The sequence below is a fragment of the Blennius ocellaris genome, assembly GCF_963422515.1.
Source record: "Blennius ocellaris genome assembly, contig: SCAFFOLD_81, whole genome shotgun sequence".
Lineage (NCBI taxonomy): Eukaryota > Metazoa > Chordata > Actinopteri > Blenniiformes > Blenniidae > Blennius > Blennius ocellaris.
The window spans coordinates 1-14958 of NW_027661894.1; the positions used below are offsets into that span (position 1 = coordinate 1).

General features: G+C 56.6%; 1 protein-coding gene across 1 annotated transcript; it reads left to right on the plus strand.

Moving 5' to 3' along the window:
• The first annotated feature begins 24 nt into the window (after positions 1-24).
• Positions 25-9713, plus strand: LOC308148662 (parathyroid hormone/parathyroid hormone-related peptide receptor-like). Its single transcript, XM_080522159.1, is given in 11 exon segments — positions 25-142; positions 2129-2223; positions 2319-2373; positions 2375-2524; positions 3641-3794; positions 4039-4099; positions 4425-4491; positions 5794-5888; positions 7118-7259; positions 9142-9183; positions 9266-9713. Coding segments are annotated over 10 exon segments (1152 nt in total). The 5' UTR covers positions 25-142; positions 2129-2191; the 3' UTR covers positions 9620-9713.
• The last annotated feature ends 5245 nt before the right edge of the window (positions 9714-14958 follow it).

The window sequence follows — 14958 nt, forward strand, 5'->3', positions numbered from 1 at the left end:
TGACGTGTGTGTGACTGCAGGTCAGGTGTACCGTCGCTGTGACAACAACGGCACATGGGAACGCGCCACGGCCAACAAGACGTGGGCGAACTACAACGAGTGCGCCAAGTTCCTGTACCACTACAACCACAGCTACGAGAAGGTGAGAGGTCAACCCCGCCTGACCTTTGACCTTTGACCTTTGACCTCGGCCGAGCCTCGCTCTTCAGTTTACCTTCACCATCGTTTACAAAGTGTCACCTGATGAACGGACGGCGTCATCACTTCCTGTCAGGGGCGGCGGCGATTAGAGCTGCTGGACGTCACAGGGGTCAAAGGTCACGAGCTGCGACATTCAACACATCCACGATGTGTGTGTGTGTCTCTGTGTGTAGTGTGTGTGTGTGTGTGTGTGTGTGTGCTCCCTGGTTCGGGGGTCGCCATGACAACACGCCTCAGGCTCCGTCATTCTCTCTTCTCTAATAAGACGCTGGCAGTTTGTCATCCGGACCTTCATCAGCTCCTCGTCTTCGTCACCAGGTTCTCCAGGTTCTTCTCTCCTCGCAGGAACCTGAAGGAACCTGAAGGAACCGCCATTAATGTGATCATCCATCATGTAACATTTCATGAGAGAGAATATTTGACTTCAGTATGGCGTCCTGTATGGTACCCAGTATGGCATCCTGTATGGCGTCCAGTATGGCGTCCAGTATGGCGTCCAATATGGTGTCCAGTATGGCGTCCAGTATGGCGTCCAGCATGGCGTCCAGTATGGCATCCAGTATGGCGTCCACAATGGCGTCCAGTATGGCATCCAGTATGGCGTCCACAATGGCGTCCAGTATGGCGTCCTGTATGGCGTCCAGTATGGCGTCCAGTATGGCGTCCAATATGGTGTCCAGTATGGCGTCCTGTATGGCGTCCAGTATGGCATCCAGTATGGCGTCCAGTATGGCATCCTGTATGGCGTCCAGTATGGCGTCCAGTATGGCGTCCAATATGGTGTCCCAGTATGGCGTCCAGTATGGCGTCCAGCATGGCGTCCAGTATGGCATCCAGTATGGCGTCCACAATGGCGTCCAGTATGGCGTCCTGTATGGCGTCCAGTATGGCATCCAGTATGGCGTCCACAATGGCGTCCAGTATGGCGTCCAGCATGGCGTCCAGTATGGTGTCCAGTATGGCGTCCAGTATGGCGTCCAATATGGTGTCCAATATGGCGTCCAGTATGGCGTCCAGCATGGCGTCCAGTATGGCATCCAGTATGGTATCCAATATGGTGTCCAGTATGGCGTCCAGCATGGCGTCCAGCATGGCGTCCAGTATGGCGTCCTGTATGGCGTCCAGTATGGCGTCCAATATGGTGTCCAGTATGGCGTCCAGCATGGCGTCCACTATGGCGTCCAGTATGGTGTCCAGTATGGCATCCAGTATGGTGTCCAATGTGGCGTCCAGTATGGCGTCCAGCATGGCGTCCAGTATGGCATCCAGTATGGTGTCCAATATGGTGTCCAGTATGGCGTCCAATATGGCGTCCAGTATGGCGTCCAATATGGCATCCAGTATGGCGTCCAATATGGCGTCCACTATGCCGTCCAGTATGGTGTCCAGTATAGCGTCCAGTATGGCATCCTGTATGGCGTCCAGTATGGCATCCAATATGGTGTCCTGTATGGCGTCCTGTATGGCGTCCTGTATGGCATCCAGTGTAGCGTCAGTATGGCGTCCTGTATGGCGTCCAGTATGGCGTCCAGTATAGCGTCCAGTATGGCGTCCTGTATGGCGTCCTGTATGGCGTCCAGTATGGCGTCCAGTTATAGCGTCCAGTATGGCGTCCTGTAATGGCGTCCAGTAATGGCGTCCTGTATGGCGTCCAGTATGGCGTCCAGTATAGCGTCCAATATGGCGTCCTGTATGGCGTCCAGTATGGCGTCCAGTATGGCGTCCAGTATGGCGTCCAATATGGCGTCCAATATGGCGTCCAGTATGGCGTCCTGTATGGCGTCCAGTATGGCGTCCAGTATAGCGTCCAGTATGGCGTCCAGTATAGCGTCCAGTATGGCGTCCAGTATGGCGTCCTGTATGGCGTCCTCCAGGGAGGGTAAACAGGAAGCAGCTCTTCTTCTCTCATCAGTCATGTGTCCAACAGGAAGTGTTCCACCGGCTGTACCTCATCTACACCGTCGGGTACTCCATCTCTCTGGGCTCGCTCATGGTGGCCGTGGTCATACTCGGATACTTCCGGTGAGTATCGGGAAGTACACGGGACTGGAGTGTGTGTGTGTGTGTGTGGGTGAGCGTCCCTGATTGGTTGATCCCCGTGGCTCCGCCCCCTGCAGGCGGCTGCACTGCACCAGGAACTACATCCACATGCACCTGTTCGTCTCCTACATGCTTGCGAGCCGTCAGCATCTTCGTCAAAGACGTGGTTCTGTACTCCGGCTCGGCTCTGGAGAACCTGGAGAACATGGAGAACCTGCAGCGCGTCACCGTGGAGGACCTCAAGTCCATCACGGAACCTCCTCCCGCCAACAAGGCTCAGTTTGTAAGTTTCCACTGTGGAGGAACACACACCTGAACACACCTGAACACACTGAGCACATCTGAACACACCTGAACACACACCTGGACACACACCTAAACATACCTGAACACACACCTGAACACACTGAACACACCTGGACACGCCTGAACACACACCTGGACACACGCCTAAACATACCTGAACACACACCTGAACACACACTTGAACATACCTGAACACACACTTGAACACACACCTGAACATATCTGAACACACCTGAACATACTTGAACACACACCTGACCATACCTGAACACGCCTGAACACACCTGGACACACCTGAACACACACCTGGACACACACTTGAACATACCTGAACACACACTGAACACACCTGAACACACTTGAACACACTGAACAAACACCTGAACACATCTGAACAACCTGAACACACCTGAACACCACAGTCTGAACAACCTGAACACACTGAACACACCTGAACATACCTGAACATACTTGAACACACACCTGACCATACCTGAACATATCTGAACATACCTGAACACGCCTGAACACACCTGGACACACCTGAACACACACCTGGACACACACTTGAACACACACTGAACAAACACCTGAACACACCTGAACACACTGAACAAACACCTGAACAACCTGAACACACCTGAACATACCTGAACACACACTGAACATACCTGAACACACACCTGAACACACCTGAACATACTGAACACACCTGAACACACATCTGAACATACCTGAACACACCTGAACATACCTGAACACACACCTGAACACACCTGAACACACCTGAACACACATCTGAACATACCTGAACACACCTGAACATACCTGAACACACACCTGAACACACCTGAACATACTTGAACATACCTGAACACACACCTGAACACAAATGGACATACCTGAACATACCTGAACATACCTGGTCCAAGTGTGTGTCCAGGTGTGTGTCCAGATGTGTCCAGGTGTGTCCAGGTGTGTTCAGGTGTGTGTCCAGGTGTAAGCCCTGGGCCAGTGGAGGACACGAGGAGACGGTCCAGCGGAGACGTAGCGTCCCTCGGTCTCCAGGTGAACTGAGACGTTGTGGTTCCAGATCAGCTGCAAGGTGGTGGTGACTCTGTTCCTGTACTTCCTGGCCACCAACTACTACTGGATCCTGGTGGAGGGCCTGTACCTGCACAGCCTCATCTTCATGACCTTCTTCTCCGACAGGAAGTACCTGTGGGGCTTCACCCTCATTGGATGGGGTGAGATGGTCTTCCTTCTCTAGGGAGGGGGGGGGGGGGGGGGACAGCAGGACCAGAGGACGAGGACAGTTGGGTCTCACAGGACCTGCATTGTACACACTGTGCGTGTTCCTGACCGCAGCACAGCGCATACAATGTGGATGCTGCGCTGCCCGGTTCCACCACCGGGGGGGGGGGGGGGGGGGGGGACGCTGACTGACGTGTCTCTGAAGTGTCTCTGAAGTGTCTCTGTCTCCGTGTGCAGGCGTCCCCGCCGTGTTCGTGAGCGTCTGGGCCACCGTACGGGCGACGTTCGCCGACACTGAGTGAGTCTTGAGTCCCTCGGGACGGTGGGGTTGGGGGGGGTGGGGGGGGTGTGATGGGGGGGGGGGTGGGGGGGGGGGGGGCGGCAGACTCACAAGATAAAAACAACTAAATCACCGTCTTCAGTTGGAAGGAGAAATCAGAGGGACTCTTTAGTGGAACTGGAGGTGAAATGGTCTGACAGTGAGATGAAAATGATCACGTTACTACGCCTACGGGTGGAGGCCCCCCCCTGACCCCCCGCTGGCCCCCCGCTAACCCCCCCGCTAACCCCCCGCTAACCCCCCGCTAACCCCCCGCTGACCCGCCTTCCTCCACCTGCTGCAGGTGTTGGGACCTGAGTGCCGGCAATCTGAAGTGGATCTACCAGGTTCCCATCCTGGTGGCCGTCGTGGTGAGTCCAGACTCCTGCTCCTCCTGCTCCTCCTGCTCCTCCTGCTCCTCCTGCTCCTTCCTCCTCCTTCCTACTCCTTCCTGCTCCTCCTGCTCCTCCTGCTCCTTCCTCCTCCTTTCTCCTCCTTCCTGCTCCTTCCTGCTCCTTCCTGCTCCTCCTGCTCCTTCCTGCTCTTTCCTGCTCCTCCTTCCTGCTCCTTCCTCCTCCTTCCTGCTCCTTCCTCCTCCTTCCTGCTCCTTGCTCCTCCTTCCTGCTCCTCCTTCCTCCTCCTTCCTGCTCCTTCCTGCTCCTTCCTCTCCTTCCTGCTCCTTCCCCTCCTTCCGCTCCTTCCTCCTCCTTTCTACTCCTTCCTGCTCCTCCTTCCTGCTCCTTCCTCCTCCTTCCTCCTCCTTCCTCCTCTCCTATCCTGCTCCTTCCTCCTCCTTCCTCACCTCCTTCCTCCTCCTTCCTCCTCCTTCCTGCTCCTTCCTCCTCCTTCCTGCTCCTTTCCTGCTCCTTGTCTCCTCCTTCCTGCTCCTCCTTCCTGCTCCTCCTGCCTCCTCCTTCCTCCTCCTTCCTGCTCCTTCCTGCTCCTTCCTCCTCCTTCTGCTCCTTCCTCTCCTTCCTGCTCCTTCCTGCTCCTTCTTCCTGCTCCTTCCTGCTCCTTCTTCCTGCTCCTTCTTCTCCTTCCTCGTCCTTCCTCCTCCTTCCTGCTCGTTCCTCCTCCTTCCTGCTCCTCCTTCCTGCTCCTTCCTGCTCCTTCCTGCTCCTTCGCTCCTTCCTGCTCCTTCTTCCTGCTCCTTCCTGCTCCTTCTTCCTGCTCCTTCCCTGCTCCTTCTTCCTGCTCCTTCCTTCTCCTTCCTCGTCCTTCCTCCTCCTTCCTGCTCGTTCCTCCTCCTTCCTGCTCCTTCTTCCTCCTCCTTCCTGCTCCTTCCTGCTCCTTCCTGCTCCTTCCTGCTCCTTCCTGCTCCTTCCTGCTCCTTCTTCTGCTCCTCCTTCCTGCTCCTCCTGCTCCTCCTTCCTCCTCCTCCTCCTTCCCTCCCCCTTCCTGCTCCTCCTCCTTCCTGCTCCTTCCTCCTCCTTCCTGCTCCTTCCTGCTCCTTCCTGCTCCTTCCTGCTCCTTCCTCCTTCTTCCTGCTCCTTCCTCCTCCTTCCTGCTCCTTCTTCCTGCTCCTTCCTGCTCCTTCCTGCTCCTTCTTCCTGCTCCTTCCTGCTCCTTCCTCCTCCTTCCTGCTCCTCCCTGCTGCGAGACAAACGACTGCACCTGTGTTCAGACTGATCACTGCCATTACGTCCAATCAGCAGCTTCTATTTCCTCCTCAGGTCAATTTCGTCTTATTTCTGAACATCATCAGAGTCTTAGCGACCAAACTGCGGGAAACCAACGCTGGGCGGTGCGACACCCGGCAGCAGTACAGGTACGGAGCTCCGCCTCCACCCAGCATGACACCATCACCAACAGCTTCACCAGAAACAAGGCTGAGACCATCTGACTCCATCAGACTCCATCAGACTCCATCAGACTCTCGTGAGTCCACCTGAATCCATCAGACTCTCATGACTCCATCAGACTCCATCAAAGTCCATCAGACTCCATCAGACTCTCATGACTCCATCAGACTCTCACGACTCTATCAGACTCTCATGACTCCATAAGACTCCATCAGACTCTCACGACTCCATCAGACTCCATCAGACTCTCATGACTCCATCAGACTCTCACGACTCCATCAAACTCCATCAGACTCTCATGACTCCATCAGACTCCATCAGACTCTCATGACTCCATCAGACTCCATCTGACTCCATCAGACTCTCACGACTCCATCAGACTCCATCAGACTCCATCAGTCTCTCATGACTCCATCAGACTCATGACTCCATCTGAATCCATCAGACTCTCATGACTCCATCTGAATCCATCAGACTCTCATGACTCCATCAGACTCTCATGACTCCATCTGAATCCATCAGAGTCTCATGACTCCATCAGACTCTCATGACTCCATCAAACTCCATCAGACTCTCATGACTCCATCAGACTCTCACGACTCCATCAGACTCCATCTGACTCCATCAGACTCTCATGACTCCATCAGACTCCATCAGACTCCATCAGTCTCTCATGACTCCATCAGACTCTCATGACTCATTCAGACTCTCGTGACTCCATCAGTCTCTCATGACTCCATCAGACTCTCATGACTCCATCAGACTCTCATGACTCATTCAGACTCTCGTGACTCCATCAGTCTCTCATGACTCCATCAGACTCTCATGACTCCATCAGTCTCTCATGACTCCATCAGACTCTCATGACTCCATCTGAATCCATCAGACTCTCACGACTCCATCAGACTCTCATGACTCCATCTGACTCTTTTGACTCCATCAGACTCTCACGACTCCATCAAACTCCTTCAGACTCTCGTGACTCCATCAGTCTCTCATGACTTCATCAGACCCTCATGACTCCATGTGAATCCATCAGTCTCTCGTGACTCCATCACACTCTCGTGACTCCACCAGTTTCGGTCCGACGTAGAACCCATAGCGTGACTTGTGAGGCAGTGAAGCAGAAACCGGTGGGTCTGGCGAAGCAGACGTGTCCCCCCCCCGTGATGTCAGAGGTGTTTTGTGGCGACAGGAAGCTGCTGAAGTCCACCCTGGTGCTGATGCCGCTGTTTGGAGTCCACTACATCATCTTCAACGCCATGCCGTACACCGAGGTGTCCGGGGTGCCGTGGCTCATCCAGATGCACTACGAGATGCTCTTCAACTCCTTCCAGGTAGAGCAGACCGAGCTCCAGCGCACAGCTGGGGGTCCTCCAGGCGGCCGGGGGTCCTCCAGACGGCCGGGGGTCCTCCAGGCGGCTCGGGGGTCCTCCAGGCGGCTCGGGGGTCCTCCAGGCGGCCGGGGGTCCTCCAGACGGCCGGGGGTCCTCCAGACGGCTGGGGGTCCTCCAGGCGGCTGGGGGTCCTCCAGGCGGCTGGGGGTCCTCCAGGCGGCTGGGGGTCCTCCAGACGGCCGGGGGTCCTCCAGACGGCTCGGGGTCCTCCAGACGGCTGGGGGTCCTCCAGACGGCCGGGGGTCCTCCAGACGGCCGGGGGTCCTCCAGACGGCCGGGGGTCCTCCAGACGGCTCGGGGTCCTACAGGCGGCTGGGGGTACTCCAGACGGCTGGGGGTCCTCCAGACGGCTCGGGGTCCTCCAGACGGCCGGGGGTCCTCCAGACGGCTCGGGGTCCTCCAGACGGCCGGGGGTCCTCCAGACGGCTCGGGGTCCTCCAGACGGCCGGGGGTCCTCCAGACGGCTCGGGGTCCTCCAGGCGGCTGGGGGTCCTCCAGACGGCTCGGGGTCCTCCAGACGGCTCGGGGTCCTCCAGATGGCCGGGGGTCCTCCAGACGGCCGGGGGTCCTCCAGACGGCTCGGGGTCCTCCAGACGGCCGGGGGTCCTCCAGACGGCCGGGGGTCCTCCAGACGGCTCGGGGTCCTCCAGACGGCCGGGGGTCCTCCAGACGGCTCGGGGTCCTCCAGACGGCCGGGGGTCCTCCAGACGGCTCGGGGTCCTCCAGGCGGCTGGGGGTCCTCCAGACGGCTCGGGGTCCTCCAGACGGCTCGGGGTCCTCCAGATGGCCGGGGGTCCTCCAGACGGCCGGGGGTCCTCCAGACGGCTCGGGGTCCTCCAGACGGCTGGGGGTCCTCCAGACGGCCGGGGGTCCTCCAGACGGCCGGGGGTCCTCCAGACGGCTCGGGGTCCTACAGGCGGCTGGGGGTACTCCAGACGGCTGGGGGTCCTCCAGACGGCTCGGGGTCCTCCAGACGGCCGGGGGTCCTCCAGACGGCTCGGGGTCCTCCAGACGGCCGGGGGTCCTCCAGACGGCTCGGGGTCCTCCAGGCGGCTGGGGGTCCTCCAGACGGCTCGGGGTCCTCCAGACGGCTGGGGGTCCTCCAGACGGCCGGGGGTCCTCCAGACGGCTCGGGGTCCTCCAGGCGGCTGGGGGTCCTCCAGACGGCCGGGGGTCCTCCAGACGGCCGGGGGTCCTCCAGATGGCCGGGGGTCCTCCAGGCGGCTCGGGGTCCTCCAGGCGGCTGGGGGTACTCCAGACGGCTCGGGGTCCTCCAGACGGCTCGGGGTCCTCCAGACGGCTGGGGGTCCTCCAGACGGCTCGGGGTCCTCCAGACGGCCGGGGGTCCTCCAGACGGCTCGGGGTCCTCCAGACGGCCGGGGGTCCTCCAGACGGCTCGGGGTCCTCCAGACGGCCGGGGGTCCTCCAGACGGCTCGGGGTCCTCCAGACGGCCGGGGGTCCTCCAGACGGCTCGGGGTCCTCCAGACGGCCGGGGGTCCTCCAGACGGCTCGGGGTCCTCCAGACGGCTCGGGGTCCTCCAGACGGCCGGGGGTCCTCCAGACGGCTCGGGGTCCTCCAGACGGCTTGGGGTCCTCCAGACGGCCGGGGGTCCTCCAGACGGCCGGGGGTCCTCCAGGCGGCTCGGGGTCCTCCAGGCGGCCGGGGGTCCTCCAGGCGGCCGGGGGTCCTCCAGGCGGCTGGGGGTCCTCCAGACGGCTCGGGGTCCTCCAGACGGCCGGGGGTCCTCCAGGCGGCCGGGGGTCCTCCAGACGGCCGGGGGTCCTCCACCGCGCTGACAACCCTGTCCTCCTCCTCCTCAGGGCTTCCTGGTGGCCATCATCTACTGCTTCTGTAACGGCGAGGTGGGTCCGGTTCCTGGTGTTTCTCAAAGCTGACGCCGCTGAACGTCCAACGCCTTCACGGTGTCTTTGTCCCCCCCCAAAGGTCCAGGCCGAGATCAAGAAGTCGTGGAGCCGGAGGACCCTGGCGCTGGACTTCAAGAGGAAGGCTCGCAGCGGCAGCAACACCTACAGCTACGGTCCCATGGTGTCGCACACCAGCGTGACCAACGTGACGGCCAGGGGCCCGCTGGCGCTGCACCTCACCGCCCGGCTGGCGCCGGCGCCCGCCAACGGCCACAGGAACCTGCCGGGCTACGTGAAGAACGGCTCCATGTCGGAGAACTCGGCGCCGTCGTCCGGTCAGGAGCTCCACGCTCCGGACGAGGAGCCGGCGCGGCCCGGAGACGACCACAAACCTCCTCCTGTGGTGGAGGAGGAGAGGGAGACGGTCATGTGACGCCGCCCGCGAGCGAAGGACAAGCTCGTCCTGCGACGCCCGAACGATTTCGACAGACGAGGCTGGAGGAGAGCGGGTGGAGGAGAGCGGGTGGAGGAGAGCGGGTGGAGGAGAGCGGGTGGAGGGGAGCGGCTGGCGGCGGCCATGTTTGTGTAAAAAGCTCTGGTGACTCAACAAGAAGAAACAGACTCTCAGTCATTTCCAGCGTGAGCTCTGGCCCTCAGCAGTAGGTCTGGGTTCCGTCCTGGTACTGAACTGGTACCTCACGATGTTCTGGTGCCTCACGATGTTCTGGTACCTCACGTCGCTCTGGTACCTCACGGTGTTCTGGTACCTCACGATGTTCTGGTACCTCACAGTGTTCTGGTACCTCACACCACTCTGGTACCTCACGATGCTCTGGTTCCTCACACCGCTCTGGTACCTCACGATGTTCTGGTACCTCACACCGCTCTGGTACCTCACGATGCTCTGGTTCCTCACACCGCTCTGGTACCTCACGATGCTCTGGTTCCTCACACCGCTCTGGTACCTCACACCGCTCTGGTACCTCACGATGTTCTGGTACCTCACAGTGTTCTGGTACCTCACGGTGTTCTGGTACCTCACGCCGCTCTGGTACCTCACGCCGCTCTGGTACCTCACGATGTTCTGGTACCTCACGCCGCTCTGGTACCTCACGCCGCTCTGGTACCTCACGCCGCTCTGGTACCTCACAGTGTTCTGGTACCTCACGGTGTTCTGGTACCTCACGCCGCTCTGGTACCTCACAGTGTTCTGGTACCTCACGATGTTCTGGTACCTCACGGTGTTCTGGTACCTCACGCCGCTCTGGTACCTCACGCCGCTCTGGTACCTCACAGTGTTCTGGTACCTCACGATGTTCTGGTACCTCACAGTGTTCTGGTACCTCACGCCGCTCTGGTACCTCACGGTGTTCTGGTACCTCACGATGTTCTGGTACCTCACGATGTTCTGGTACCTCACAGTGTTCTGGTACCTCACAGTGTTCTGGTACCTCACGGTGTTCTGGTACCTCACGCCGCTCTGGTACCTCACGATGTTCTGGTACCTCACAGTGTTCTGGTACCTCACGCCGCTCTGGTACCTCACGGTGTTCTGGTACCTCACAGTGTTCTGGTACCTCACGCCGCTCTGCCTCCAGCCGCAGGCGCCAACAGGAAGTTACTCAGGTAATGAGGTGTGTCGTCGTGGCGATGAAGCGTCTGAACCGTTAATGAATGTACGAGGTCGTTTCCGTCACGCGGAGCCGAAGGCGGCGTTCCTCCGTCAGCTGGAGGAACGACTGGATGAAGTGAACGGGTGGAGGACAGGAGACGCTCTCCACGTATGGACTAGTCACTATGTTTACATTGGAGTCCTGAGCTAACGTGTTTGTGTGAGTTTAATGTATTTGTTTGTGTGTTTATTGTTGTTGACGTTGTAAATAGTGTCAACCGGCCGAGGTTCCGTCGTCTCGTCACTTCCTGCTCAGCCGCCGAGCAGAAGACGCTTTCTGACCGTCCTCCAGGACTGAGACACGTCTCTTCCTCAGCAGCTTTTATTTTCCAGGACCAAACTTTCTGCCAGTAAAGCTTTTATTTTTTTTAATTTTCTACAGTTTTTAGTTTTGGGGAAGGAAAGTCCCGGATCGAGGTCCGGCTTGGTTTTCATTGAGCAGCTCCTGGAACGCAGGACCTTCACTGTCACTCCTCACCAGCTCATTCAAGGACCAGGTCCTGGACCAGGCCCTGGACCAGGTCCAGTATCACTGATGGATGTGGGCAGTGGGAACCTGCAGACCTCCAGACACAAACCTCTCACCTCAATCGTTTGCTTCAATGTTTTCCTCAATGTTTGTGTGCAAATTTTCACAAATTCAAACAATTTTTTCCACTTCTTTCTCAAAACGTCTTAAAAACACTAAACCAGAACAGAACAGAACAGAACAGAACAGAACCGTCGGCCATGACGGCTGGAAGATCAATAACAACATTGACTTGAACAATCACGACTAATGTTACTTTTCCATGACAGTTCTGGACTACCTGGACTGGACTGGACTACCTGGACTGGACTGGACTACCTGGACTGGACTGGACTACCTGGACTGGACTTCACTGGAATGACTGGACTGGTTTACCTGGACTGGACTGGATCACCTGGATTGGACTGGAATGACTAGACTGGACTGGATTACCTGGACTGGACTGGACTGACTAGACTGGACTACCTGGACTGGGATGACTGGACTGGACTGGACTGACTGGACTGGTTTACCTGGACTGGATCACCTGGATTGGACTGCCTGGACTGGGCTGGGATGACTGGACTGGACTGGACTACCTGGACTGGGATGACTGGACTGGACTGGAATGACTGGACTGGATTACCTGGACTGGACTGGAATGACTAGACTGGACTACCTGGACTGGGATGACTGGACTGGACTGGACTGGAATGACTAGACTGGACTACCTGGACTGGGATGACTGGACTGGACTGGATCACCTGGACTGGACTGGAATGACTAGACTGGACTGGACTTCCTGGCCAATCAGCGGCCATCTGCTCCGGCCAGTCAAACCGTAACGCCTCAGTAAATCTAGAACGCCTCAGTAATGATCTAGAACCAACAAACAAACAGTCACAGCAGCAACAACGACCTCAATAACAACAAATAGAAGCACAGTGAGAAATATAAACAAGTCAAATATTAAATCTGTACAACGGTTCAAACAAGGACGATCAACATCCTCGTCAAATACGAAGAAGACGACGTTGATGACGACGTCCACAACGACACAGACTACAATCAGATAAACAACAACAATGTTAACAAAACAACGCTAACGAATGCCGACAGCAGCAGTTTCTAATAGAAACAACATGAACAGACACTCGACAGCAACAGTCACAACAGTGACGACGACGACGACGTCAACAATCCGCTCCACAGCCACAACAACCAGGAAACGGTGAAGACCTGCCTCCTGTTTGTTGTTGTTGTGATTGTGAGGTAAACAGGAAGTGTTCTGGGCACGTTGGCCTGCTTCTGAATGTATCCCGCCGTTGTTTTCCTGTCGTGCGACTCGTGTGTTCATTTATGTGCCGCTCCGGAGCTGGAGCGCTGCAGCGGTAGCGCCGCCGCCGCCGCTTTTTGCTGTAAACGTCTCTTATTGCTTCTCCTTCTGCTTCTTTTTTAATCAATAAACAATAAGAAATCTCTGATTCTGAGAAAAACAACAACAACTTTATTTTCATGACGGTACAAATGTGTAGAAAAGTGTAAAATGTTCTCACTTTGGTGCTTTTTTCCCTCCTTTCCCTCCTTTTTCTCCTTTATCTCCTCGCTCTGCTCCTTTCTTCCCCTTCCCTCCCTCTTTCCCTCCCTCCTTCCCCGACCCCCCTCTCTCTCCTCTCTCTCCCTTTTCACCCTTCTTCTTTGCCGGAGGCTCCTTTTCTTCCCCCTTCCCCTCTTTGGCACCTTTGCCCTCCTTCTTGCCCTCCTTCTTGCCCTCCTTGTTCTTCTCTCCTTTCTCGGCCTCCACCTTCCCCGACACGGTGGAGACCTGCTCCTTGTCCTCAGGTTTGGCGGCTGTGGAGAAACGAGAGGAGCTGCAGCTTCATCTGTTCATTCATGTGTTCATCTGAGTGATGAGTGAGGAAGAGGAGGAGATCAGGAAGAGGAGGAGACGAGGAAGAGGAGGAGATCAGGAAGAGGAGGAGACGAGGAAGAGGAGGAGATCAGGAAGAGGAGAAGATGAGGAAGAGGAGGAGGAGGAGATCAGGAAGAGGAGGAGACGAGGAAGAGGAGGAGATCAGGAAGAGGAGATGAGGAAGAGGAGGAGATCAGGAAGAGGAGAAGACGAGGAAGAGGAGGAGGAGGAGATCAGGAAGAGGAGGAGATCCGGAAGAGGAGAAGACGAGGAAGAGGAGAAGATCAGGAAGAGGAGAAGATGAAGAAGAGGAGAAGATCAGGAAGAGGAGGAGAAGAGGAGGAAGAGGAGGAGATCAGGAAGAAGAGATGAGGAAGAGGAGAAGATCAGGAAGAGGAGGAGTTGAGGAAGAGGAGAATATGAGAAAGATGAGGAGTTGAGGAAGAGGAGGAGAAGAGGAAGATGAGAATATGAGGAAGAAGAGATGAGGAAGAGGAGAAGACGAGGAAGAGGAGGAGGAGGAGATCAGGAAGAGGAGAAGATCAGGAAGAGGAGGAGATCAGGAAGAGGAGGAGATCAGGAAGAAGAGATGAGGAAGAGGAGGAGTTGAGGAAGAGGAGAATATGAGAAAGACGAGGAGTTGAGGAAGAGGAGGAGAAGAGGAAGAGGAGAATATGAGGAAGAAGAGATGAGGAAGAGGAGAATATGAGGAAGAGGAGGAGATGAGGAAGACCACGGAGGCTTTATTCAAAGATCAGACATGAACTTTATTCAGGTTCTTCAGAATTACAGTCATTTAAAACAAAGAAGGAGCAGAGAGGAGCAGAGAGGAGTAGAGGAGGAGCAGAGAGGAGTAGAGGAGGAGCAGAGAGGAGTAGAGGAGCAGAGAGGAGCAGTGAGGAGTAGAGGAGGAGCAGAGAGGAGTAGAGGAGGAGCAGAGAGGAGTAGAGGAGCAGTGAAGAGATTGAATCTTCTACAGAAGTTAATTGTACTTCTGTAGATCTATAACTTCTAATAAGGTAAACATGAAGGAGGAGCAGGAGGAGGAGGAGGAGGAGCAGCGATGATCAGGTCTCTTGCAGGAGGAGCGGCTCTGACACCTCCTCTGGGCCTCTCTGAGACTGAACCTGATCACTCACTGTGTGCAGAGGAGGAGCTTCAGCTGGAGGAGGAGGAGCAGGAGGAGGAAGTAGAAGGGGAGGAAGAGGAGGAGCAGGAGGAGGAAGAGGAGGAGCAGGAAGAGGAAGTAGAGGAGGAGGAAGAGGAGTGACGAAAAGAGTACAGTTAGTCTGGACTGAGTGATGAAGACATGTTCAGGTGAGGAAGAGGAGGAGGAGGAGGAAGAGGAGGGGGGGTCATGTGACTCACAGCCGGGGATCTCGGTGAGCTCGCTGAGCGGCGGCACCGTCTCCAGAGTGTTGGCGTATTTCTTGGCCGCCTGCCGCTGAGCGTGACGAGCCTCGATCTCCTTCTTGGTCCTCGGGATGCGACATTTAAAGATGCAGCAGAGCGTGATGACTGGGGAGGGCGGGATTAACAGATTACCTCAGGATGACACTCAGATTAACAGATTACCTCAGGATGACACTCAGATTAACAGATTACCTCAGGATGACACTCAGATTAACAGATTACCTCAGGATGACACTCAGATTAACAGATTACCTCAGGATGACACCC